The sequence below is a fragment of the Pseudopipra pipra genome, chromosome 1 (assembly GCF_036250125.1).
Source record: "Pseudopipra pipra isolate bDixPip1 chromosome 1, bDixPip1.hap1, whole genome shotgun sequence".
NCBI lineage: Eukaryota > Metazoa > Chordata > Aves > Passeriformes > Pipridae > Pseudopipra > Pseudopipra pipra.
Window position 1 is genome coordinate 84329244 of NC_087549.1, and position 25141 is coordinate 84354384.

Below are 25141 nucleotides of genomic sequence, written 5' to 3' on the forward strand. Positions count from 1 at the left end.
AGCAGGAGAATTTTCCACATTTTTTCAAATGGCATTTTTCTTTCAAAAAATATTCTTGCCTACCTTGCAACGAGTCTGATGCAAAAAACCTATTGAACTTCGTGCAAAACATACTGCTGAATTTGGTATGTTTTTGATCAGCCTCCTGGCAAACCTGCATTAGTCATTTGTGCCAACTGTTTACTTTTTGCACTATGTTCACTTGGGAAAATGAAAGAAGGCTGTTCTGTTGCATTTTTGTTTTTCAAGAGTTTCACTTTCTGCTTCAGCCCTCTCATCCTGCTTCCCTGGAAGTCAAGAGACTTGAGCAAGTCCATAGCTACCTCTTAAAGGTAAGCACTTCTGAGTTTGCGGGCACTGGGGAGTGCATGGAGTCCCTGGCAAGGTCAAACGGGGCGGGGGGGAGGGGGAAACCCAGACAAACCACTCCTTGAAGTACTTTATAAAATCTAATGTGTTCCTTTCTCATTTTGTTCATCCACCAAAACCTAGGGTGAAGACATGATGTCAAGGACTTGCCATTTCCAAAAGTGTAACCGAGGCAGGGATTTCAGCAAATCTTGTAGGAGAAAGGGAACTCACAATCTCACGCTTGACTGAGACATCCAATGTACCCTACTTTTACTTTAGTCAGTGATGTCAGAAGTACATGTCTCTTTTGTCTCCTATATTCACTTTTAAATACAGTTACAACCACTTCCCTGTAAAATGTGTTACAAAAGGAGCCTTGCAGATGCCCTAATCTCCCTCCCAACAGCTCCAGTAACAAAATCCATGACTTTAAAGCAAAGGGGAGAGACAGAAACTAGCCCTAGGCCAAGGCCTGAAGGCAGCTGCCCTTCCTTTCCCTCTGAACTGTGGCACACAGTCCACATAGTTTATAAAGCTAATGTTAAAACATTCATTGCCAGCATTGTCCCTCCATGGAAGGGTCTGGGATAGAGGAGAGAGAAGTGAGGGTAGAGCATCCTCTCTCCAGCTCCCCCAACCTGTCCCTGTCCTCTGGAGACTGCACCAAAGCTAAGGATGGATGCGGGCTGCAGGCTGTCCTTTGTTGAGTCCAGCCCCACAGCCACCCTTTTGCTGCCATGCATCCCCATATTTCAAGTGGAAGCCCACATCAAAACAACCCATGTGGTGCTTTCTTATCTCTCAAGCACAAAGACGCCCCTGTGGAGCAGCAGGGAAAGGGAGGGAGGAAAGAGGTCAGCAAGGTCCCTGGGCAGGGAAAGACTTGTCTCCTCTGAAGGACCTCCGATGAGGCTGCAGGAAAGGTGGAGCAAGGAGCCTGTGCCTTGCAGCAGTCCAGCCTTGCTGTGGGGGTCAGAAGAGCCCCCTGGCACAGGTTGGCCAGAGCCTGATGCGGGGCAGGGGGCTGCAAGGACAGGTCCTGCTTGAGTCTGTGCTTTACAACCCCCTTCTGCTTGACCTCCAAACCCTGGGGCCAAAATTAGTATCACACTGAGGGCTGGCATGCGATGGCTTTGACCCTAACAGTCCCACTGGGAATGCAGTATTGTTCTGGCCCTATTAACAATAATTTGCATGTTGTCTAATGGCCCTGGGAGGAAAAAAATAAAAATAAAAAGGGTGGCAGGCCCTGAGGGAGGAGAAGAGGAAATGGGACTGCTGCCATTTTCTTCTGAGAACTGGCAAAATAAGAAGGCTGACTTTCTTAAGGAGCCAGAGGTAAAACCATTCATTGCAAAATTATTTAATATCTAACTTAATCATCTGGCTTTCATTGCTTCGAGGCAGGGTTTTGAGAACCTAAGCCATTTAGCTATTCCAAAGAGCTCTTGTCAAACGAGCCTGATAGGGACCTTGATCACAGGAAACTCATTTTAGTGGGACTCTGGGTCTCTCCCAAGACACTGGTGACAGTGACCTTTCAGGATGAGGAGTTGCTCTCAGCAGAAGGATCTGAACTAGGGAGACATGGGACGTCTGCACACAGCATTTCCCCATCATAGTCGGAGCCTTACTTATAAAGAGCAGTCAGTAACACTGAGCTGCCACAGTTCCAGTCATTATTTTTTTTGTTGAGAGGAGTTTCTTTAGGGATCAAAATGTCCTCAAAACCAAACAAGCTGCCTGTCCATCCCTTCCAAAAGAACAGGTAGTTTATTCCAGCTGTCAGCGACTGCAAACCAAACAGCTCCTCTCCCACTGTCAGTTTTAGCTCTAGGCCAGTTATTAAAATTAAACAGTTGCGTTTGCAAGAATGATGTATTTCTGTCTGCAGGGGGGAAGAGAAGGGAGCAGAGAGAAGGGGAAAAAAAAAAGGCAAGTTTTCTAAAACAAACCCTAGGCCAGTTTACAGAGCCTAACAGTGTGCCAGTGCTGCCATTAAACTCCCACAGAAGTCCCAGCCTGCAGGATGTACTACATGTCACAAGCATCCTTCTCGCTGTGTTGGGGAAAATAAAATAATTTTTTTTTTAAAAGGCAGGAAAATTCCAATTGCTTGCAAAATAAATACACTATTCCCTTGTGAAACAATCAACTACAATAGATACGAGAAAAGGTACAAAGGGATTCCTTGGCAGGTTTTCCCACGACTTGTGCCAACCAGGCTGGAGAGCAGAGTGGGAAGCTCCCCCTGTCATGGTCCTAAAGCACCAAGGAGACTCACCAGCTCACTCCTGGGGCTGAGGCACAGCTTTACTGGCTGAAGCTGGACAGGACCAATTTCTAGAAAACTGCTGGGGTCCTGGTGGGACACCATCATTTCTGGCCTACACAGACACAATCAGGACGTGTTTAGCTTCCTGGGCTCCCCTTACAGCGAGGATGATTGGGGAGGCTGAGAAGCACTCTCAAGGCGAAACCCAAGGCAACCTTGCTCCAGTTTTCCACCACTGCACAGATGTGCCCACTACAACCAAGGCATTGCTCAACAACACTTTATAGATCCCTTTCTGGGTCTGTTCACATGCTCACTGCTGTGCAAGACTAGACACCACTGGTTTTAGCATCCAAACTGAAAAAAATAGCTATTGACTCCAACCGGGCAAGGCTTTCATACATTCAGTCCAGAGCCAAATACGCGAATTTTCTACTGCAGGAATTTTTTGCAGACAGCCATGAGCTCCTGTAGAAGCCTGAGCAGCCTCCAGGCTGGCTCGTTTACTTTCAGCCTTGATTGCCACCTGACATTTCAAGAGACCCCTTTATTTTCTGCCTTGCTGGTGCACCCTGCTGCAGTGCTCTGGCCCAAAGAGGAGCAAAGCCTTTCCCCCAGCCAAGCTTCACGGAAGCGCTGCTAATTTTTGCAGATCTGGAAAACGGAAAAAGGAACAGGTCAAGCTGGAACCTGTAAATAACACAGGCATTAGGTCTCCTTCTCAGCTATATTCGGGACCTTTTGCATCCAGAAGCAGACTGGAGATTAGATATTTAGACAGCATGATTTACTGTGATGTGCAAGATGACTTCAGGAGAGGGGCTTTGGATATGTCTAGCTTGAACAAAAATTTGCAGACACTTTGAGCACAACATAGAATTTGATTCTGTTATGAACGAGGGAGTCATTACCTCAGTTTTTTTAATGCCTTTTTTTTTTTACTTAAGTTTGTACATTCTTGAGAATTTCAACAGGTTTTATTGATCTACAGCACTGACCACCTTATTCTGCTAATGGAAATGCCAACTCATGTACTATTGTATTTGTCTTTGATTTATATCTGATTCTTTTTTCTCTATAAAAAATAAGAGATGAGAAATAGGGTTCTCTACTACCTTTTATAATTCACAGTTTGAATATGTGAAGAATATTTTTAAGAAACTAGTACTTTCCTTTAGAGACAAAGCTGGCAATAGTTATTCCATCACAAAGACAAGCTACAGGACTGTCCAACAGATTTCACTGGCCTCCTGTCTGTGGTCCTACCCAACTTTCTAGTCTCTCCAGAGCACACAACAAGAATTTTGTCTCCTAAGCCTCAGTTCAGTAAGATAGTTAAAAGTAATTTCAAGCTCATGGTTAAGCCAAAAGCTTTGACTACTACTAATTTTTTTAAAATGTTTTAGAATTGCTTTCTCTGCCTGCATCTGAACACTTAATGAAGCTCGTGAATGGAAAAAAAGGAATACAATTGTATGAAGATACTTCTTACAGGTGCATGTGATACACCTATACTGCTCCTTCCCTGAAGTGCCATAGAGAGCCTTTATATATGGTGGGAATAGAAAAGACAAATTCCTTCTTGAAACACCGAATGAACTGTGCTGATATATAAAGGTAAACATTAATACTGTCAGTTGCTATTTCTCACAGTGCTCACCCTTTCCCTAAATAAAAACTAGAAATCAACACCTGACAAATCAACATCTCTTTAATCTGTTTCCATCACAAGCATTGCTAAACACATCCAAACAGTGGAGCTGAAAAGTTTAAGCCTAATTTCTATTTAAGTTTTATTTTGTCTTTCTTCTATCTCCTCTCTCCACTCAAATCTCACCCCAAGATAGTTTCACAATCTGACTCACTTTGCTCTTTCCCAGGCTAGCAAGCTCCAGCAATGACAAAATGTAATGTGACAGATTTGAACTTTATTCTAAGCCCCAAATTACTATGATGGACGTTTTGTTCAATATTGTACCTTGTATCACTCCTTTTTTTTAATTATAGAACATCAGCCCAACTCATGATAGCATGGCGGACAACAATAAATTTCCCAGACCCGGTATGCTGTGTAGCTAGCAAGAATACCTATTTCATAGCTGAGTTAACTGAAAAAGAAAGATATTAATGATTTGCCCCATATCCTATCGTGTACCCAGTACTACAGCCAAGAAGAGGAAGTTAAGTTTTGACTCTTAGTTGCTTTCTCGAACAACTGCGTGACAGTCTCTTTCAATCACTATGTGGGAAAAATGAAGCCTTTTCTTTTTGATTGTACCTGGCTCACATACATAAATTACTCACTGAAGTACCGTGAAACCCAAATCAACAAAATGGAATCATTATTTTTATGCTTCCTAAATAAAATAGCAATAAAATTATGTAGGTACTGAAGGATGCTGACTATTACTTTCAATTAACTCAAAATCATAGAATCATAAGAGTTATTTAGGTTGGAAAAGACCTTTAAGATCATCGAGTCCAACCATTAACCCAGCGCCTCTCCTTTTTACAGAACTTCGGTGACAAATACAAGGAGGATGGGCTTGCAACTTTAAGTCCGAAGTTAGGTACTCATGTGGCAATTCATAACAGATTTCCAGACAGCACAGCAGTAAATTCAGTGACGTGGGTACTCTTAGAAACACAGCAAGTGCACTTACAATTACCTTTACAAAACATATGCAGGATTAAGGAATTTTCCCCGGATGGATGAGACTGGCAGCACATGCATCCCAGTATCCCCTGACACCAACCTGCACCAGGTGCTCTGGTGGAGAAGTAGTGGAATAGATAATTTTGAAACAGCATTACCTGGAGAAAGGTCTACCCTCAGCATTTGGTGATCTAATTTCAGCAGCTGACGTTAAATTTAGCCCAAGGTGTATGACTACCCTTTCAAACAATTTGATTCAAATATAAGCATAGATGTTTTCCTTACCCTTATGAACACCTAAACCTTTCCTGAATGCAACTGAGTACTTCCACTCACAGCTCTCCCATGAAAACAACTCCCAAAGGTTAATCATGTGTTGCAGAAAAGGCTATTTTTCTCTATTAGCTGAAAATTGGTGGCTTTTTCATTTGATCTTATTTTTCTTGCTGCATATACAAAGTAAATATAACTAAAATTGTCCAATTAAGTGCCTCTTCCTGTTCCTATTGAAGTCAATGGCAACATTTTCTAATACCAGATTCGTTTTCTCACTCATTGACTGTAAAACCCAGAAACCCACAAGGAACTTAGCAAGGGAGAATTTAGTAAAGTATATCAATATACAATAACTATGACAGCAAACTAGCATTAAGATAAAATAACAGAAAATAAATTCCAGACTTTCAGATGCATTTGGAAAAGTTATCTGGTTTCATAGTCTCTTGGGAGCCAAAAAAAAAAAAGTCAAAAAAAAAAAAGCCATCAGATTGTTAATGAGACTGAAAGCCAGAGTAAAATAAAAATCCCTCAAATCTGTCATCAGCATTCATGTTTGCCAAGAAGGCCTGGATGTTATCCTGCCGGGGAAGAGAATATTTATGGCACCGCACACCTTCATCCATCCTATTATTATATATGAAATGGAAAATAAAACAGGCCGGTACTGCCCTCAGAAATAATCAGTATTTTGCTGCCACTGCCTAACAAATGTTGCTATTATTGTTACTAAATCAGCAGGAGAGCAGCCACGAGGTGCTCATAAATAAATTATTTTCAAAAAACCAACAAACCAAACAGGGTTGGGCTCCACCCTCCTAAGGGTGTGAAGGAAAATAAAACAGGGATGGAGGGGGGAAGGGCCAGACCTGGCACACACAGTGCCCCATGGTTGTGTGGCAGCACCCAGAATCCTGGCTGGCACCCAGTGCCCGGCAGCAGCAGCAGTGATGGAAAGGGGGGGTGAGAAAGCTGGGGACAACCAGCCCACCATGAAGCTGAAAGAGAAAACAGGCAAAGACCCAGAACCACTCACCATAACTCTGATTTCCAAAGGGGATGGAAATGCAATATCCGAAAAGTAAAAATTCCCTTTGCTACAGGAGAGTCATTATTCAATTAGACCTTTTGCACTGTTTTTCAGTTATGGCTCCTCAAGTGCCCAGGCTGCTGACCCAGTTTGGGGCTACAGAGACCCCACACCACTGCCTTTCCAGTAGCCCCAGAGTAGGACCACGGTGCTAAAAGGCTTTGGGCTAGGTCAGAGAGGCAGCTGCAGGGCAAGATGGGAGACAAGGACACAGCACAGTTGCTGGCAGCTGGCACTGGCATGCAGAGAGCCACCACTTCAGCCATTCTTGTCCCGAGCCCCCGGTCCAGCATCCTTTGGTGGCAATGGCAGAGCAAAGGTTGGCTTTCCATGAGCCAGGCACAAACCATCACACAAGACCCAAAACCACAGCAGAGGTTTCACAGTGACACCTGAGAGCTGCTCCTGTTTCTACATATACTTCCCACCACCATCCCAGTTCCAACCCACTGAAAGATGATCCTCTCATCAAGGATGCCTGTATCGAGCACAAGGGCTTAATGTTTGCTGGCAACGCAGTACAAAGTTCCTGTGCTGCCTTAGGAAGCCCAGGCCCTGGGATCTGGCCGCTGGGAAAATGCTTCTGCTCCACATGCAATTTCACACATCATTGCATAGGTCTTGTGATTCTCCTGCTAGAGCCATGCCTTGCCATCAGAGAAACGCTTGTGCCTCAGCAGAAAAATTCAGCTGGATTTTCTTCATGGATTACCGACTCTGAATTTCAAGCTACATACTCAAAAAACTAAGCTACTTACTGTCCAGCAGAGCTAACACAGCAGCTCAAGAGAGGCCTGTGTTAGTGCAGGCACAGAACAAACTTCTTTCTCAATACTGAAAGTAAAATAAAACTTTTTAATAGGATTGCTGTTTGAACTTTACAGTTCTTTGCAAGATCAAGGCAAATGACATCATCTGCACAAGTGAGACCCCTGGTTCTGAAATTTTAAAGGTCACAGTCAATATACTTTTTTTTATTTTTTTAGAAAAAAAGGCCAGACTTCTGAGAAAATACACAGCCTAATGTTGTTGCAAGTTACAGAGAAAGCTATTATAAATGAAAAGGACTGGAGAACCGCAATCATTTTCTCTTTCTGCCCTGGCTCTTCTCCTCTTTGCTTCTGTATAGAGCCCCCACAGATGAATTTCTTGCTCTTCAGCAACAGCAAAAAGAAAAATATTTTGATAATATTTTGAGAATTCAATTATAAACCCACAAAGCCACAAAAACTGGCAAAGGACCTAGAAGGTGCAACACTTGAAACTGCCAATTCATTTATTTAACTGAGTGGATTTCAGATAGTTTCCTTTTACCAGTCAAACAGTGACTTGGGGTTAGCCCCACTGGGGATTGAGTCGTTAACAAGGCTGAATGTTGCTAGTAAAGAAAGTCAAGTGCCTCTGCTCCAGCCCATGGCATCCCACTCCAAGCAAGGTGAAATCACATGCTGAATGAGCAAGAGGCTTTTGCTTGGGACTTGCACGAGAAGCAACGTTCTGTGCAGGCGGGTGTCTGGCAGAGCTGTTAGGAAAGCAGTTCCAGATCCTGAAAGGGATGGGATTTCAGTCAGTGCCCCACACATGAGCTCTGGAAGGGTCCTGTGCCACACCGCTATCCACTACCCCTAGCTCTGTCCCGGAGGCAGATGCACCTGCCATCCATCACCTTCATGAGAGGGCCATGGACCACTTGCAGGGTACAGAGACCCTCCAAGCTTCCTTTCCAAGCCATGCCACCACGCAAAAAGACCAATGGTTTACTAGGTACAAAAAAAAAAAAAAAAAAAGGAAGCTCAGTGATGAGGACTCAGGAGAAGGGAAAGCTAGGGTCTACTTGCTGGTCCAAGAAGCATTTATTCATCTGGCTGTAGACAGCCACCTGAGAAAACACACTGGACTGCAGGAATTAGACACCCCAGTTCTTCCTCCTTCACCAAATGAAATCTCACCTCCGAGAGGAGGAGGAGCCCTGTTGCCAAAGGGGAGGACACCTCAGCAAAATCAGCAGCCATCTGGTAGGTGAAACTTCCTGAGATGGTGGAGATGCGGGTGTAAACCCCCCTGCCAGGCTGGGGAAGGTCTTGTTGGCAAAGCTCGGGAGAGGCCTTAACTAAGGAGCCACAAGGAAAAGTGGGAGCTTCTCCTCAATGTGTTTGCACGCGAGGATGGCACCTGAGTGAGAGCAGGTGGGCCAGAAGGTGCCTGCCAGCTTCGGGACAGGGAAGTTCTAGGGAACTGTTCCCCGCAGCATGCTGAGTGGCTCCCCTTTTCTGACTAGCTTGGGCGAGGAACAGTGAGAAGCCAGGGACTTCTGTCACTATTCTGGCTAGGCAGACACCTGGAGGATGCCAGCGCTTATGTTCCACCCAATGTCCACTTCAGACATCTAAATTCTCTCCTGTATTCTGGCCTTAACCCTCAAACAAATCAAAGAACTGCAATAAATGAAGAGAATCAGATGAAAACACACAACCCTTGCATTCCTGGTTCAAATGTAAATATTGGCATTTAAAATGTGTTCTCAGCTGAATTTTCAACAAAACACTGCTTCTCTCACCTGGGCTTCTTTATTCTTTACATCAAAAACGTACTTGTCTATGTAAATATGACGGTGCCTGTGTCTCCTTCTGTAGTTCTCACAATTGGTTTTTCTTGAACAGCTTGGGGAGGAAGCCATATGCTGGACTAGAAGTGCCCAGAGCTAAGCATGGCTCCCATGTCTGTTAGGTTGTATGCCCAAAGAGGGAACCCATCACTGCAAGACAAACACAGTTACTTCACCCACACCAACTGCATCACTTCAATCTTCCCCATGTCAATGTCAAAAGTTGCCAAGTGCAATAGCCACTCCTTCTGCCGCTCCGAAAATCAAAATGAAGCCGTGAGGTTGTTAATCAGAAAGCATACATCATACCAAGTACCATGAAATTGCAGAGATGAGCTAGTTCTCCTCTTATTTCTTTTGTAATACAATTAAGATGTTATCAGGCCAAAGTACAATATTGCGGTATCCTGGCCTAAGTGAAAATCTTTGAAAGCAGCATTTATTTGCCACCAGAACCACAAGCTAATAATACAGATTCCATGCAGTCCCTGTCTGTTGCTTTTTCTAAGTTTCAAAAAAAACCATGATGCCATGTATTGTAAGGGTATTAACAATCCCCAGACACCATTATCAGCGACGCCTAGTGCCTCAAATTTATGCTCCACCAGCTCTATCCCCCTTCCAATCTGCCCTTTGATACGCTTCTTTCCTTGTTTTTCCTGCAATCTAAAGAATTCACATCCTGAAAACACACTGCCAACTCACAGAACTGATTCAAACCTAACAGATAAATAAGAAAAACATGTCAACCAAACTTCAGACCTGAGTGTAAGACACAGGCCCGTACAACAGACACAAGGCACGTGCTGTCCAACTTACTTGCTGCGTAACATATGCCCATGACTAACTGTGATGCTCTCTTCTCTGGTATATGCACCCTCTAATAAACTTACCACTCCACAACATACTGGGGAACCACAACATAAAGGAAGAGAAGGCTACAGCAGCTGGAGCTCCTGCTCGTTGTAGCAACTTGCGTGACAGGGATATCTTACAGGTAAGCTGTGCTGAAGTCCTACCAAGCATCACCACCTAAAGGCTACTTCAGAAGAGCCATCTGCGAGGCTTTAACAAGGTTCTTACACGGTATATGTTCCAACAGGCCAGTGCATATATTAAAGTATCCTTTTATGCTGACAGATTCTGAAAGCTAGAAAAAGAAAAAAAAGAAAAATCCAGTGCCCTATGCTGTCTTGATTTCTGTGTGAAGAGATGATCCCAAAAGCTGTGTTAGCAATTTCATGTTAGTCTTTTGCTCTTTGTAATCAGCTAGAAGGTTTTCCCTGTGTTTAATACAATCCCATGGCTCAAAAGTACCAGCCATGTACCAGACAAGCAAAAGCCACCTTCAAGTAGTATTTTGCAGATCATCTCCCATGTATACATTACAAATAACACACGACAGTAAACGGCATCACATGCATCCAAATTCTGGAGTTTTTGTTGATAGGAAACCTGAATAAAGAACTAAATGGCTGTCGATAAGAAGTGTCCTTTCCTTTTAAAGGCAGTCATTGTTTACAATCCCAAGTTTCTTGTATTTCTAACTGTCAAGAAACGGCTCCAGGACTCATCTCCTCTGGCCAGTCACGCCTGGTACCACCTGTACTTTCATATTCTCGGTTTTATTCATTATTTATGTTTCTCTTTACACAATACACCCACAGGACAATACATCTCCAGCATGCTTATGATTTGATCCAAAGCTCACTGGAGTCAACAGAATTACTTCACTGGCTCTGGAGCGAACTGAGGGCCCCAGCTCCGCAAACCGGCTTCCAGCCCGAGGAGCGACTTACGCACAAGTTAGGCATCCCAGCCCAGAAGTGCAATCACAAAATCCCTAACCCTTTAGCTGCTTGCCTTTTACCAGCCAAGGTCTCCAAAAGCCTGAACCATTTGCAGATTTTTTTCTTCCCACAGTTATCTGTTTTGTGAAAAAACCCATACTACACCAACAAACCCTCAGGAGCGATTCAGGAAATAGGGGATCAGGGGATAGACCTCTCTCTCCCAAGTGTGGTCCCAACCATTACGTGCTGGAGTAATTTTATGTGTATGTGTGTATATACATATGTGTGTGTCTGTACATGTGTGCATATTTGTATATACATACATATGTATATAAATGCACAGACACACACATGCACGCACACACATTTTTTGCTCCCCCTTCTGGCCCCATGAATCTTGAATTTTTTTCTTCTTGGTGGAAGCAGAGGAGAGTAGGAGAACAATCCTGCCTCCAATGTGACTTGTAGCCAGGAACCAGCAGCACTCCTCTGGAAGGTGCGCAGCGTGGATTCCTGCTGAGAAAAGGGCCCCAAAGCTTTGCTCCCTCCATTATGGCAGCAGGTAGATGTCCTCTGAATCCCTTAACACATATCACCTTTAGTCAGATGGATTCAACAGCGAGAAGGCAGCATCTTTATTTTTTAACAGAGATGGTCAATGCAGGCAACACATTTTTTGGCATAACACTAACTTAGCAAGAGACTCAGGGCTAAAATTTTCATGTGACAATGTTTCACAAACACCAGACTTGCAAAACACGTTAACTGGGAAACATATACTGTATTTTATCTTCTTTCACACACACCTTTTAAAGGTGTGCTGTGCCATTGAGTCAGCTCTCTGTATTTCACAGGGGACTGAACCTGAAATTGCTGGTGTCCTAGCTAGCTGACCTAGGTGTCTTTATACCAGCTCTCAGCCCAGATACAAGGTTTCTTCTTCAGTATAACTTTTGTCATTTCTTCCTCCAACGCATTAATATCATAAGCTTTACATATACAACAGGTTTGGTTTGTGGGAGAGCGGCTGGGACCATGTTTTCTTCCAGTATATCAATTAATACAGGAAAGAAGGAAAGAAATATCTTTTCAATTTTAATGTAGTTATTAATTTTGGAAAGAGAGGGAGAGAGAAAAAGAAAAGGCTTTTGACTGACTATCAGTGTAAAAGCTGTTCATTTTCCAGAGGTGGAAATCTTTCCTTTCTAGATGATGCTGAAGTCCACCCTGGACAGAGGTGATCTCTACCCCAGAAACACAGTCACCCATCAGATCGCAACAAATACTCATTTTCCAGAACAATCCCACAGACACGGCTCCCAGCACCTTTGTTTCATCGCAAGACAAAGATTTTTTATATTAGACATATCCTATACCAAGAAATCCCACTCCAGTCGCCACCACAGCTGTAGACACTGTCACTGATGGCCACCTGCTCACCAGTAACACCGAGATCCTGTATTTGTTGCACGCCAGTCTGGCACATCACCCCTAACATGCCTACATGCACACACACATAGGTGGTCCCTGATGCCCTGCAACTGGGACCTACCACGATGCGCCTCTCCCTGGCAGGTGGATGGGCATCTCTGCTGCCCCTTCCCACCCCGCTGCAGGACTCTGCCTTGGCCAGGAGCCTGCCTTGGTTCTGCCCACAGGCAAGGCTGGACAGGACCAGGAAAGCAGAGACTGCTATAAAGACAGTGCCTCACTCATCCTTTTCGCTCCCAAGCTGTAGCTGATCTCCCATCTCAAACCACTCCATCTCAAACCACTCCACGAGATGCAACTCGTGGAGTTGCACGAGATGCAACGAGATGAAACTCAACAACCCGCAAAACGCCCATGCACACACCAGTGCAGACACCCCCGAGGCAAACCTTTTGCTCTCCACAACGCGAGCGGAACCTCTCAGGCACTGCCCAAATGGGGTTCCCACCAGCCACAGGCCAGAGCCCAGAGGGGAAGCCAGTAATTGAGGGACGTACCCAGCCTCCGTTGTCCTGGATCCAGTTGTGCAGGTGCCGGTTCAGGTACTCAGTCATCCAGGCAGCGATGCTGTCTACAAGGGGAGACATCTCCCGGTTGACGCTCTCCACACACATCACACCGCCAAACTCGAAGAAGGCCACAATTCTGCCCCAGTTAACCCCGTCTCGGAAGAGCTCCTCCACCACCGCCGCGAAGCGGCTCCTGGCCGTGAAGGGCGTCAGGTGCAGCTGGCCAGACATTTGGGCAAAGTCCCTCTGGTAGCGGCGGGAAAACTCGTCCCCTGCCTGGCGTAGGACAAGGTGGACGACCTGGGGTGCGGGGCGCTGCCCCTCGGCTGGGGGCGCGTGGCTAGCAGCAGCCGAGCCAGGGGGCTCGGGGTGCGGAGACACCAGCCCAGTGTGATCAGAGGAAGTCCCAGCAGCAGCAGCAACCGCAGCAGCAGCAGGAGGAGAGAGACCTGGAGGCAAGGGTGCCGGGTCCTCGCCGGCAGCCCAGTCGTATCCCCTCTGAGAGAGTTTATAGTGGATGTACTTCAGCACTATCTCCCGGTTATCGTAGCCTCTTCTCCCCGGATGAGCCATAATTCCCAAGAGGAAGCAGCAAGAGGAAGGGAGAGAGGAAGAAGAGGAGCAGGATGAACCCAAAAAAGTTAAGCAGCCAATAATAATAAAATTAATAACACCAAAAATTATAATCCAGTTACTGTATTGGATACGGTTTCATTCACGCTGTTGTGGGGGAGTTCTCAGGGTCTCGGAGGTACTTTTGTCTTCTCAGAGTTTCCTCCTCGGTTTGAGATGCACGTCATAAATAGGGATTTAAATGTTGTAAAGACTTTACTTCCAGGTGCACATTTATTACTTATTATAAATTTACTTTAGGACCATTTCCTCCTCGGTGTTGAAATACATCTTAAAAGATATTATACCGACTCAAAATCAGGTGCATTTTCCCCTAGGTGCTGGACTACCATGGACATGAAGGAGCAGACGAACACACACTGTAAAAACTGCAATTCAACACAATTTGTTAAGCAGCCTTGGATGGACGTTAATCCAACACACTTTATGCTAGAAACCTCAACACTAGGTTTTGGGTTTTTTTGTTAAGTTACACAAACTAAATTTCCTCTGTAAAGTACTTACTTGGACTATAAATATGTTCCTCTGTCAAGTTTCCTCTAAAAGAAAAATAGCAACAATAAAATCCAAACATCACAAGTCTTCAGAAAGGTTAAGTTCTGGCCGCTTTGATGCTTCAAGTCACCAAAGGGATGGGAAAGGGACAAAAAAAAATATTTCTATTATTTCAAATGTTTTTTCCCAGACTTCTGTTTAACAGACATCTCCAAAAATGTGTCAAAGCTCAGAAAATAACGCCTTGCAGCCCGGGAAGGCGAACAACCCCAAAGAGACGGAAAATCCTGGAGACCAGATGAACCACATTTGAATCCAAGCTCTCGCAGAAGTGCTCTGTTTTTCCCTCCAGTGCAACGTACAGACATATGCATTTACGTAGTTTCATTCAGACACCGATCGCAGGAGCCCGATGCTTCCACACACACGCACGCACACACCCAAAAAAAAAATTAAAAAATTAAAAAAAATACTGTATGTATTTAGGAAATTAATTCTTTTGCACAAGAGAGCGCGAAAAAAAATTAATTAAAAAATGAAAATAAAAATAAAGAAGGAAAATTGCTTTTGACTGCTGCCATTTCCCGAGCAGCTTTGTATCGGCGGAGGAAGAGCCCCTGGCGCTGCCGAGGAGGGGCGCGGACGGGCGTGTGTGCGGTGTGATTGGTGCCGATGGGGACCGCGGCCGCGGCGCCGCTGCCCGCCCGCCCGCCCGCCCGCGCAGCCCCGCGCACCCCGCCGGCTCCGGGCGGCTCCTCCGGGCGCTCCGCGCTGCTGCTGCCGGCGGCGGCGGCGGCGGCGGCTCCGCGCGGTGGCGGCGGCGGCTCCGAGCGGCGGCGGGCGCGGGCGGGGAGCTCTCCCGGCGGCGGCGGCGGGGGGGAGCGGAGCGGAGCGGCGGGGGCGGGGAGAGGCGGGGAGGAGCGGAGCCCGAGGGGGAGGCTCCGGCCCCGGCCCCGGCCCCGCGCGGCGCAGCCGGGCGCGGTGGTTTCCTAGAGCTCCGCCTCACGCTTCATTCAAGAAAAGGGGGAAATGGGGAGGGGGGGGGCGCTCAAAAAGAAACAGGCGGCGGGGGAAGGCGAGCAGCCCCCCGCGGCCCGGGCCCGCCTTCCATCGCGGCGCGGGCCTGGGGCCGGCGGCGGGGCGGCGGGGGCGCGGAGCGGAGCTGTGCGGAGCGGAGCGGAGCGGAGGGGCGGCCCTGGGGCCGCGGGCGGTGCTGCCGGCCCGCCTTGCCGCCCCCGCCCGTGCGGAGGAAGCGGGCGGCGGGGGCGAGGGGGTGCGAGCTGACGGCCCTCCGCAGGGGAGCGCGCCCCGCTCCGCGCCTCTGCCGCCCCGCGCGGATTCGTTTAAATAAATAAATCATACTTAAAAAAAAAAATTAAAATGAGGGAGCGAAGGCGAGAAAAAACAAACAAAAAAGCCCGAATCACCCTTCTACAAAAGAAAAGTGGCCCGATACAGGCGGGCAGGGCTCCGACAGAGGTGGGGAGCGCTGGCCACAGCCCCTGCGCGGCCGCGGAGCCCGTGCGGGGCCGGGTCCCGGCTCGGCGGGTGCCCCCCGGCTCCCGCCCGTGCAGGATCCCGCACACCTGCTCCGCGCAGGCCGCCCGGACGGTCGGCTTTCAGGCGTGCCCGTGGGACCGGCAGGGAGTTGGGTTTTAGGACTGTTTGTAGAAACGGGGCTCAGGTTTGTCCCTGCGCCCGGCCTGAAGAATTTTTTTTTTTATATATATATTGAAGAGGGACTACTCGAGCTGTTTGGAGATAAGGTGAATCTGGAGCTTGACCAAAGAAGCAGAGCTAACCTTCAAAGTAGGTTAAACCTACAGAGCTGTGAAATAGCGATGGTTCAGCCCCCCAGCCACCCCGAGCAGCGACATCGGTGTGATGTTGGGACTGCCCCAGCTGAAAGGGGGAGCCATCCCGGGGAAATGCCAAGGCGAACGGGAGCAGGGCATTCTCGGCACCTTTCGCTGCTTAATACAAGAGCGGGAAAGAGACTGTGGATAAATTCTGCCGATTTTTGTCGATATGAGGGTGACTGGGATGACAATCTCATCTATACACTACCCCGAACCTAAAAGGAATAAAATGCATAAGTAAAGCTGTGACTGTGAATTTGTTCGGATAGGGGATACTCGGAATGACTGCACCCTCCCCTTCAAGTCTCTGTTTCCAGTGTCGCGCTTCCTTCACCCACGGACCTGTCACGCGTAGTTCCCAGGTTGGCAGCTACCCTGCTTGAGGAAATGGCACTGGTGTGGGGAGGGTCACTTTCCCCTCCCTCCAGAAGTAGGGGAGGTCCCGGCATCCAAACGGGAAGGATTCCCCATGCGCTAAACGGAACTCACCTGTGCCCTCGGTGATCCAGGGATTTGTTTCGAGGACGCACCGAGGAATTTGTTCCTAACATGTACAAACCAGCGCCTTTCCAGATACCTGAAGAGGCGTTCAGGGTGTTTAATGGCTCTGGTGTCTTTTATTTAGCGGGGCACGAGAAGGCACTCGGCACCATATCTAGTGCCAGCATCCTCTCCACTCTCTCCCCTCTCCCCGCTCTCTTCTCTCCCTCTCCTTTCCCCTTTCTCCTCTCTCTTCTCCCCTCTTGCTCCTCTCTCCACTTTTCTCTCCAGCGGGCGGCTGTTGCCACCCAGCGGCCGCTGCTCGCCCCAGGCTCAAGGCTCGGCCGCGGCAGCCGGGACCCTCCGCCCCTCCCGGCAGGCTTGCGGGAGCGAAGGGCTCATTCGCCTCATAGCTGCCCGGGAAACTGTCCTGCCTGCGCTCCCGCCTGCTGATTGTATGAAACGGGCCTGGTTGAGTTCTCGGGGTTTAAGAGGGGTAGAGGTTGCAGGACAGCAAGTGAAATGAGGTCAAAAGAGGATTGATGATGTTCTGTGCAATCACGGACTAAAATCTGTACCGCAGCAGGGCATGCGTGTAACTCACGGCAATGCTGGAACGCGAAGACGCCTCATCTCCATCCGTATGAAAGACTCCAGAAAGTAAGGTGCTTGCAATGAGCTGAGGGAGGGCTTCTGATGGCAGAAATGTAGACAAGGGATTTGTCAACCACCTGTAACATCACCACCTTTATATTCTCGCACCAAAAGAGAACGAAGAAAAAAAGGTCACCTCTGAACACAGAAAGCAACATGACATTCCCATGTAACATGCTAGGGGAAAAAAGTGATACAGAAAATCAGAACAGCCATAACCAACTAGGCTGCTGATTCAGTCTGTCACTGTGCCGGTGACTGAATCTAATGCAGTGGGTCCTGCAACTGAAAATACATCAGACGCAGACGGTAAGTAACACAGCACTGCACAACAACATCTAGCAAGATTGGTTTTAAAGTTCAGAGGATAATCAGTGTGGGACTGATGCAAAAAACAAAGATGCATATAAAATTAATGGGCTTTTGTAAGGAGGAATTGAAAATATCACTGATTTTGCTTATGATATTTAAAGGTATTTTGTATGCAGAAATGGAAGTAAGACCAACTAAATGTACCAAGGACATATAATCAGAAAAATAAAAGTTTCAGAATTCGTAACTGATTTTTGATGAAACAGCAAAAATTTATGAGATACTCTGTTTGGAAGAGACTTAGTAATGGTGCTTTTTCCCCACCAGCTCTTCATTCAGCAGTTTGCTATAGGAATGATAGCTTTTTTAAAAGTTTAATAGGAAAATAGCAGTCATGGTTCACCAGAAATCTTGCTAATACCAAATGCAGCTGAGACTGTACAAAAAAAATGAAAAACACAAGGGAAAATCCTAGGAACTGTTTGCTTTAAGCAAGGGTATTAGGGATGAGTCACAGGAAACAAAAACTGTGCCTTGAAGAATGGCAAAAAAATTAAAAAAGCAAAAGAAAATGATGTACATTCAAAGTCTTGTTCTTAACATTTAAGTGTCAAGCATCTGACCTGTATGGCTCTAATTGAAGGGAGAGGCATCTTAAAAACAATTATCATGCTACCTGAGTGGGTGATGAGCATCTATTACAGCGTCACAAGTTTGCATCACAATACTGCTTTTCACCTTGCTTGTTTGTTTGAGCTCAGCAGGATAAAACAACAGTTAAAAAGAGGCAATATGGTTTTGGGGGCAGATGGAAGAAATGGCAGAGAGGCTCAGGATTTACCAAGGAACATAAAATCAGTGCATGAAGTCAGCTAAGAAATCATTACGGTGCTTTTGGGTAGCAGAATAACATGCTGACTACTCAAAATCTGATCCTGCAAATCCTTCCGCACACCCGCATTTACCTTTATGTGAGCTGGCCCACCAAAGCTGATCAGACTAATAAGAAGAATTAACCGTATGAAGAATTTGAACCAGATTAGGAATACAAGCAGCAGCTCACCTGAAAAAAGCTCTCTTGACAATTAAAGAGGCAGGAGCATTGACAACAGGCATCAGTCAGGTCTGGCAGTGCAAAGGACAGATTATGTTCTGGGACTGCTTTTTGATCCATGCTTGGGCAACTGACCAGACAGGATCCTACAAAGCCTGCTATTTCTTCAGTGGCTTCCCAGATGCGCACTGTACTGTAGATGTATTATTAACAAACGATCTAGAAAGTTTGTAATGCCTGGCAACACTGAACTTCCCAACAATCTGAAAGCGGACACCTTTTCCCTGTACCTTTGTGTTAACATCAACAGGCTTTCGGCAGCAACTCTGGTTCCTGGTGACCTGCCCACCCTTTTATTTCCTTGGCTCACGCACAGGCAAGTTGGAGAGAAGCAAACGATTGTTTAAAGCCCTGCCTGAGCAGGCATGAAACAAGCGGGGTGTATGTTTGCACTCACACTGAACAAAGATATTGCCACATTTTTTTTTAAATCTGCAGAGATTTTTTGTTCTAGAAAAAGTCAAAACCATCACCACCAACAACCAAAAAACCAAAACCAGTAAACTAAGTTTGAGTAACTGAAAAGTAGTATCTAGAGCAATATAGGTTAAATACAATTATGACACTTAAAGAGGTCTGTTGCCTTATGATGTTCTAGTACAGCTTAAATAGGAGATTTACTGAAAGAGTACACTAAGACTGTGCCCATGGGTGAGAAATTTGCACATATGCAAATTAGCAAGCCAGTGGCTCTGTAAAGACTTTTTGATGCTGTGTCCAGTGAGGCATTTGTCTGTGCCACCCACGGCCATGCTTCCCCCTGTTCCAAGCATTCAGTACTGCTCCTTTCCATGGCACTATGCATTTGCTCTGTGTGCCTTCGTGTCTGCAAGAGCTTTATAACTCACCCTGACTAAGACTAACCACCAACCACATGGTCTTTTCACGTTTGTTTCTGTCCAGGAGACCACAATACCCACAGATCTATGGTGTCTCTGACAAGTTGGATGAAATGCCTTGAAAGCAATTCTCTCGTAGAGACTTGCATGCATGCATATAATTCTCTGCCATCAGCTGCATGCCACCTGATTCATTGTTCAGAGCGTCTCAGCGGGTTCGTTCAACGTGTGGCCCAACATTGCTGCCTAGGCAGCGGCTAGCATCTGTTGTACAGAATGCTTGAAAAAAGTCTCCTGGATGTGAAAATATAGGGAAAGGTAGTACCCATGAAGCCTGGATGTGTGTTTTCCTCATTTTTAACCAGGATGGTGGCAGGTTTACCTGAACAAACTTCACTTCTTCAGACTGCATTCCTGAAATGGGAGATTGCCTTTCATCCTGCTGGTGTTGCAAATGCTGCAGGTGTGGAGTGAATCCTTTTTGGCTGGAAGCGCTTGCAGAGCAAATAATGCTACTGTAAAACACTTAAAGCACGCCCAACCTGCAATTATGGTTTATTTCACAGGCTTTAATTGTGCTCATCAGGAAAGGCAGCTGGATGAGATACTTGGATAATATCCTTAGGGTCCAACGTAGCAAACAGCTCCTGAGTTTCAGATGCCTTTTACTGTGCTCATCCCTCAATCATCTTCACTTCTTGTCAAGATCCATTAGTCCAATGGTTTGGACTGGAAGGAGGCAAAACAGCTGCATCCAGCTCTGGATATCCTTTTCTTTGACATCTCCACTATGTGACAATAGGGTCACATAGTGACCCTATCTGTATGAGAGCTGAGCTGTCTCGCCACCTTTTGCAAGCTGCCAACCTGTGCTTCTGATTCAGGCAATGCTGCCCATGCCCTTTCTTTCTGCTATGTTGAAAAGAACTGCAGACCAACTTTCCAGCTGAAAGTGCAGAAAAGCAAAGGAGACAGCTTCCACACAGAGGCGTAGGAAACAGAAAGAGTCTGCTGGACAAAGAGGAACATCCATCTCTGATTCATAAACTTTTATCACACCTGTTAAAATTTCTCCAAGTAAAAAGCGGGAAAGCGCTTTTTTTTGAGTAAATGCTTTGAAATAAAGACCAAGATGCTTCATTTTAATCACTTTCTTTGAAGCACTTGTTAGCTTTGACAAAGGCATTCCCTTCAGTTGCAAGTTACGTAAAACATTAAAATTTGGTTTTAGACTTAGCTTTATACATATTATTTACAGCTGGTACCTTCACAGATTTAACACCATATTTTGGTCAAGGGAGTTGATTCTTGGTGGTTGGTAGCATGATTGTGTTAGTCACGTACATTTTGCTTTCACCCCTTGTATTTATTTATACTGCACTAGCAGCACTACTACAGAACCAACTTCATAGTTAGAACTGGAAAGGTTTAAAATTAACATGGTCATTCCCCTCCAAGCTGAAAACAAACTTGTTTTCAATTAAAAAAAATAAAATTTCAGACTGAGTTGGTGGTATTCTACCCCAGAGGAGACTTGGTAATATATTCAGCAAGGTTTCCCCAGACAGCAAACCTTCACAAACAACTTTATGAAATACATCCCCCCCATCAAATTAGATGCCCGCCCCCAATAATAATTAGGCATGCATCTTTTGGGGTTTTAAAAAAAAAATGTATTTGCACTTTCCACTTCCTTCAGTGTGAGTTTCATCCAAAAGCTTACCAGTATTATTTCCCCCCCACCGCAGACCATCACCAACGGAACATTAACACTGTCATCTTTCTCACCAATTTAGAGCACCTAGGGTGAAAGGAGGAAGAGAAGGAGGTTGGGTGGTGTGGCAAGACAGACACCTCATTTAAAGTCTCCCCCCAGTGACAGAAGAAAGGAAATGACTTCATGAGGTTTTTTACTACAACCTTTGACAGACAATCATACATACACCTACCCTTCAATGTGCCTGGTACTGGCTGGGCAGGGAAAAAACCCAATTAAATGGAACTATCAGATAATTTAGCCTTGTAGCTGAAATGCAGTTATGAAGAAGATTGAGGAGCAATCTACTTTGGCCTGCTACTTTTACTGAAATGGAGAAATCAGGAACTCCAGTTGCAACATTGATGTAGAATGTTGGAGAATTAAAAGATTAACATCAGCCCCATAGCTTTAAAACACAATTTTAGATAGCCTATGCTTTCCTCAATCCATCTTTGATTTTTGTCTCTCTGATAATTTAATATAAATGTCTTTTTAAAAGATTGAACATTTGAGATTTTGAATTTAATTTGGGAATAAGTATCTTGGTGCTACTCCTCCCCTACTATTATACTGGAGCAAGCTATACACTGAAGCCCTCCTACTATAGAGCTCAAACATAATACAGTGTTTCTTTATACAGCTGCATGCTCAGTGCTAGTACAGAAAGACATCTATCCTAACTATTACTTCTATTGTTTTCCACTAGGAAGAATGAGCATTGCTTGGCTCCTCAGGATTCATAAGCAATTCCAGAGAGCACAAGCACTAGTTATATACTGGCAGCACCTCCAGCAAGAAAGGCTTTGTCAATTTAATCTCACTTTCATTATGGTTTGGAGATGCTAGGTCTGCTGACAATTCCCAGTTGAATTCTTTACATCCCTTTTTACCTCTGCCCTAAGCTGCTAAAATGGAGGGATATACTGCCCCCTCTGCTGTGCTACACAATAAACAGAATCCTGTTGATCTCTAATTTAAAAAAACCCCAACAAAATAACCCCCCCCCACATCCTGCAAATGAATTTAGCCACTACTCTTCATCCTCTAAAAAGAACTTAAAAGTTACAGGCTTTGTTGATTCTCCATTTATTTTGAGAAATATAAAATATGAAAACTAGTTTACAGTTCTGGCACAAAAAATGATGACGCAATAAGCACGAAGTTTCTTTTTACAAATAACGCTATATATCTTTACCATTTAAAAGTGCCTAGAGTTTTTCACAGCAAATAAAGTTTATTTACCTATGTCTTTTTTCCTTAGTAAAATATTAAATCTATTTAAATTGCACATGAACACCTTGTTGAAGTAAACTATAAGTAAAGTTATAATAAATCTGTATGTAAAGCAGACAGTCATTAGAAACTACATGGAATGGAAAAGACTATCCAAGCCTAAATCGAATCCTAAAGATTGACCAAGAAAACGAGACAAGACACCGACTGATATGGCACAAGTGATTAAATTATTGACAATTTGACAAAAAGTAATAAAGCCTATTTGAAGATCTTCACAGATTTAATACACGGCTAAAACATTTCAATGCAGAGGTTTTGTAACATTTAAACTGGCAAAATAGCTTTTCAACTGCTAAACATTTTTCCACAAGATTACAAGGCATCTCCTTCACTTTATATTGGACCTTAAAATGAGTACATTGGTAAATAGAGAATGTGCATAACAAAACAAAATTTACACCAAAGGTTGCTGTAGTTGACAATTTACCTTGTTTTGACAGTAAAACAGTTGAGAAGTTTATCAGTTAAAATTAACATCAATAACTTGCAACAGCAGAAAATAGAACATTGAAAAAAAGATTATTATTCTTGATTCAAAAAACTTGCCTTGTTCCAATTTCCACAATTGCTGAGGGGTTCAACGTAAAGTTTCACTGTCAACACAACAACTTACACTATGCAAAATTAGGTGTGAACTGAAGTCTCTGTAGATCAGGGCCAAAACTTTCACCCAGTAGTCTTACTTCTCCTTCACAGACACTTGCACTGAATTACATCAGCCATTATTGGGAGGACTCTTCAGTCAAGAAGTAGTGAGTGGTGATCAAAGATGCCCAACCTGACACCTTTAGAGGCCCAGCTGCCACAGTGTCATGTGTGCTCTGACCTTCTGGATTATGTTTCTTAAATGCAAACCCTTTAGCATTCCAAGCTGACGATCCAAAAATTCAAGTATCCAAAGGCTTACTGGTTTTAAGTCCTGACTTCCAAGCTCGTGCTGATATCAAGTAATTTACAGAAGCATTTTTTTCAAACTAGAGCACAACTGACTCACCCATTTTGGTATTTTTTTGCAGGTGGTCGAAAGAGTATTTGATTTTCATCAAAACAAGAGTTAACATCGATCATAGGGTCTGAATAGCATTAGGTTGCTTTAGGAAACACAGCGATGTTGACAATGGATGTATGATAAATGCTCCCTTATGTCAGTCACATTAAGCAGCACAGGAAATACATATGCACACTAGATTTCTTTGCACTGAAGCTGAGCTGTTTAAAAATGCAGGAATACACTCTGTTCTCAAAATTAGCATTATATTATAGGCATGCACAACTTCATATATCTAAACAAAATCAGGAGGCAGGACCTAAAACATAGGCTTCATGAAGAATTCAATAGTGCCTCAACATTTGCAATCTAATGGAAGTCAAACCACTTAAAATGAGAGTGCCAATGTGACTCACTTTGAAAAATATGTTTGTAAACCAGGTATTAAAGCAAGTTTAGTATATGTGAAGAAAATTTAAAAGTGGTTAGCCTAATTCAGAGAGGGAAAATAAATCACCTCAATAAACTACATTCTAAGGTTTTCCAGTTAACCACCTACTACTTTTCATCTCAGTTTAATTGAATACCTCTTCTTAAATAGATATAGAGAATATCTTAACAAAAGCAATCAAATTTTGCTTATTTTGGTTGTTAAATACTACTTTCAAGGAAGTGAAAGTGCCCAGTTTTACACATAATTTTAGATTCAGAGTACTGAATGAAAATGGAAAATATGACATCGAAAACACAGCAGTGCTAACAAATACAAAATATGCAGCTTTTGAAAAAAAAGCAGCTCACAAGGCACTTACTATAGTGGTCCATTTAATAAACAGTATATATAGTGCACCCTTAAAACATCATTGCTATGCATCAAGCTTTTCAGTGTTGAATGAGATTTATTAGGAACAACCACTGGGTTCTGTGTATTCTGAAGCAGCTATTGAGCAGCCTTGTTTCATGTTATGTAAATGAAACAAATTAGAAGTGGGTCATACAAGGAGAATATTTTAAATAATTTCTCATGTGAAAGCTTTTCCATGTAGTGATAAAATGAAGTGTGGAAGGCCATTCTGACACACACCTCTCTCTTCCCTCCTGACACTTCTGCCCTAAAAAGCTACATTCCTGCTACTGGAAGAGCCTGGCATTTTAATTACAATTGATTCTACCATCAACTACTTATTTGGCTCATGATTTGCAGCTTTGAAATAATGTGCATTACAGTAGCATTAAGCTACTTTCCTTTCCAGAGCAAAAACTGGCAGATTAAGTATCTGTAAAAATTGTACATTGTTTCAATGGCTTAAAATGCTGAGTCATAATCAACACATTTGATACTGGTAAGATTTTTTTTTGTTGTTCACAACATACTTCAAAGGCCAGAAGAGCTACAGACCTGATCACATCTCCTAGCATTTCTCTGTGGGAACGGGTTCTTCATCTCCCTTTAGAAAGTATGCATATATTAAACCATACTTTTTAATTGCTCCCAGACTGAGAAAGCTTGGATCATACAAATGTATTTGCCATCTCAGGGTTTCCACAGTCACATGTTGGATAGAATAAGGAAAGCTGTCATTGACAGAAGGATCTGTAGATTGGCCAAAGAAAAATCTAACATTCTAAACTAAAAGCAGTCCCAAAACATTATCAAAAGGTATCA

The 25141-nt window shown here is 44.4% G+C and overlaps 1 protein-coding gene across 1 annotated transcript in view; it reads right to left on the minus strand.

Moving 5' to 3' along the window:
* BCL2 (BCL2 apoptosis regulator) overlaps positions 1 to 14890 on the minus strand; it is a 97542-nt gene extending 82652 nt beyond the window's left edge. Inside the window, exon 1 of the mRNA XM_064662676.1 lies at positions 13035 to 14890. Coding sequence (XP_064518746.1) covers positions 13035 to 13619 — 585 coding nt within the window. The 5' untranslated portion in view covers positions 13620 to 14890. The remainder of the gene's footprint in view (positions 1 to 13034) is intronic.
* Positions 14891 to 25141: the final 10251 nt, after the last annotated feature.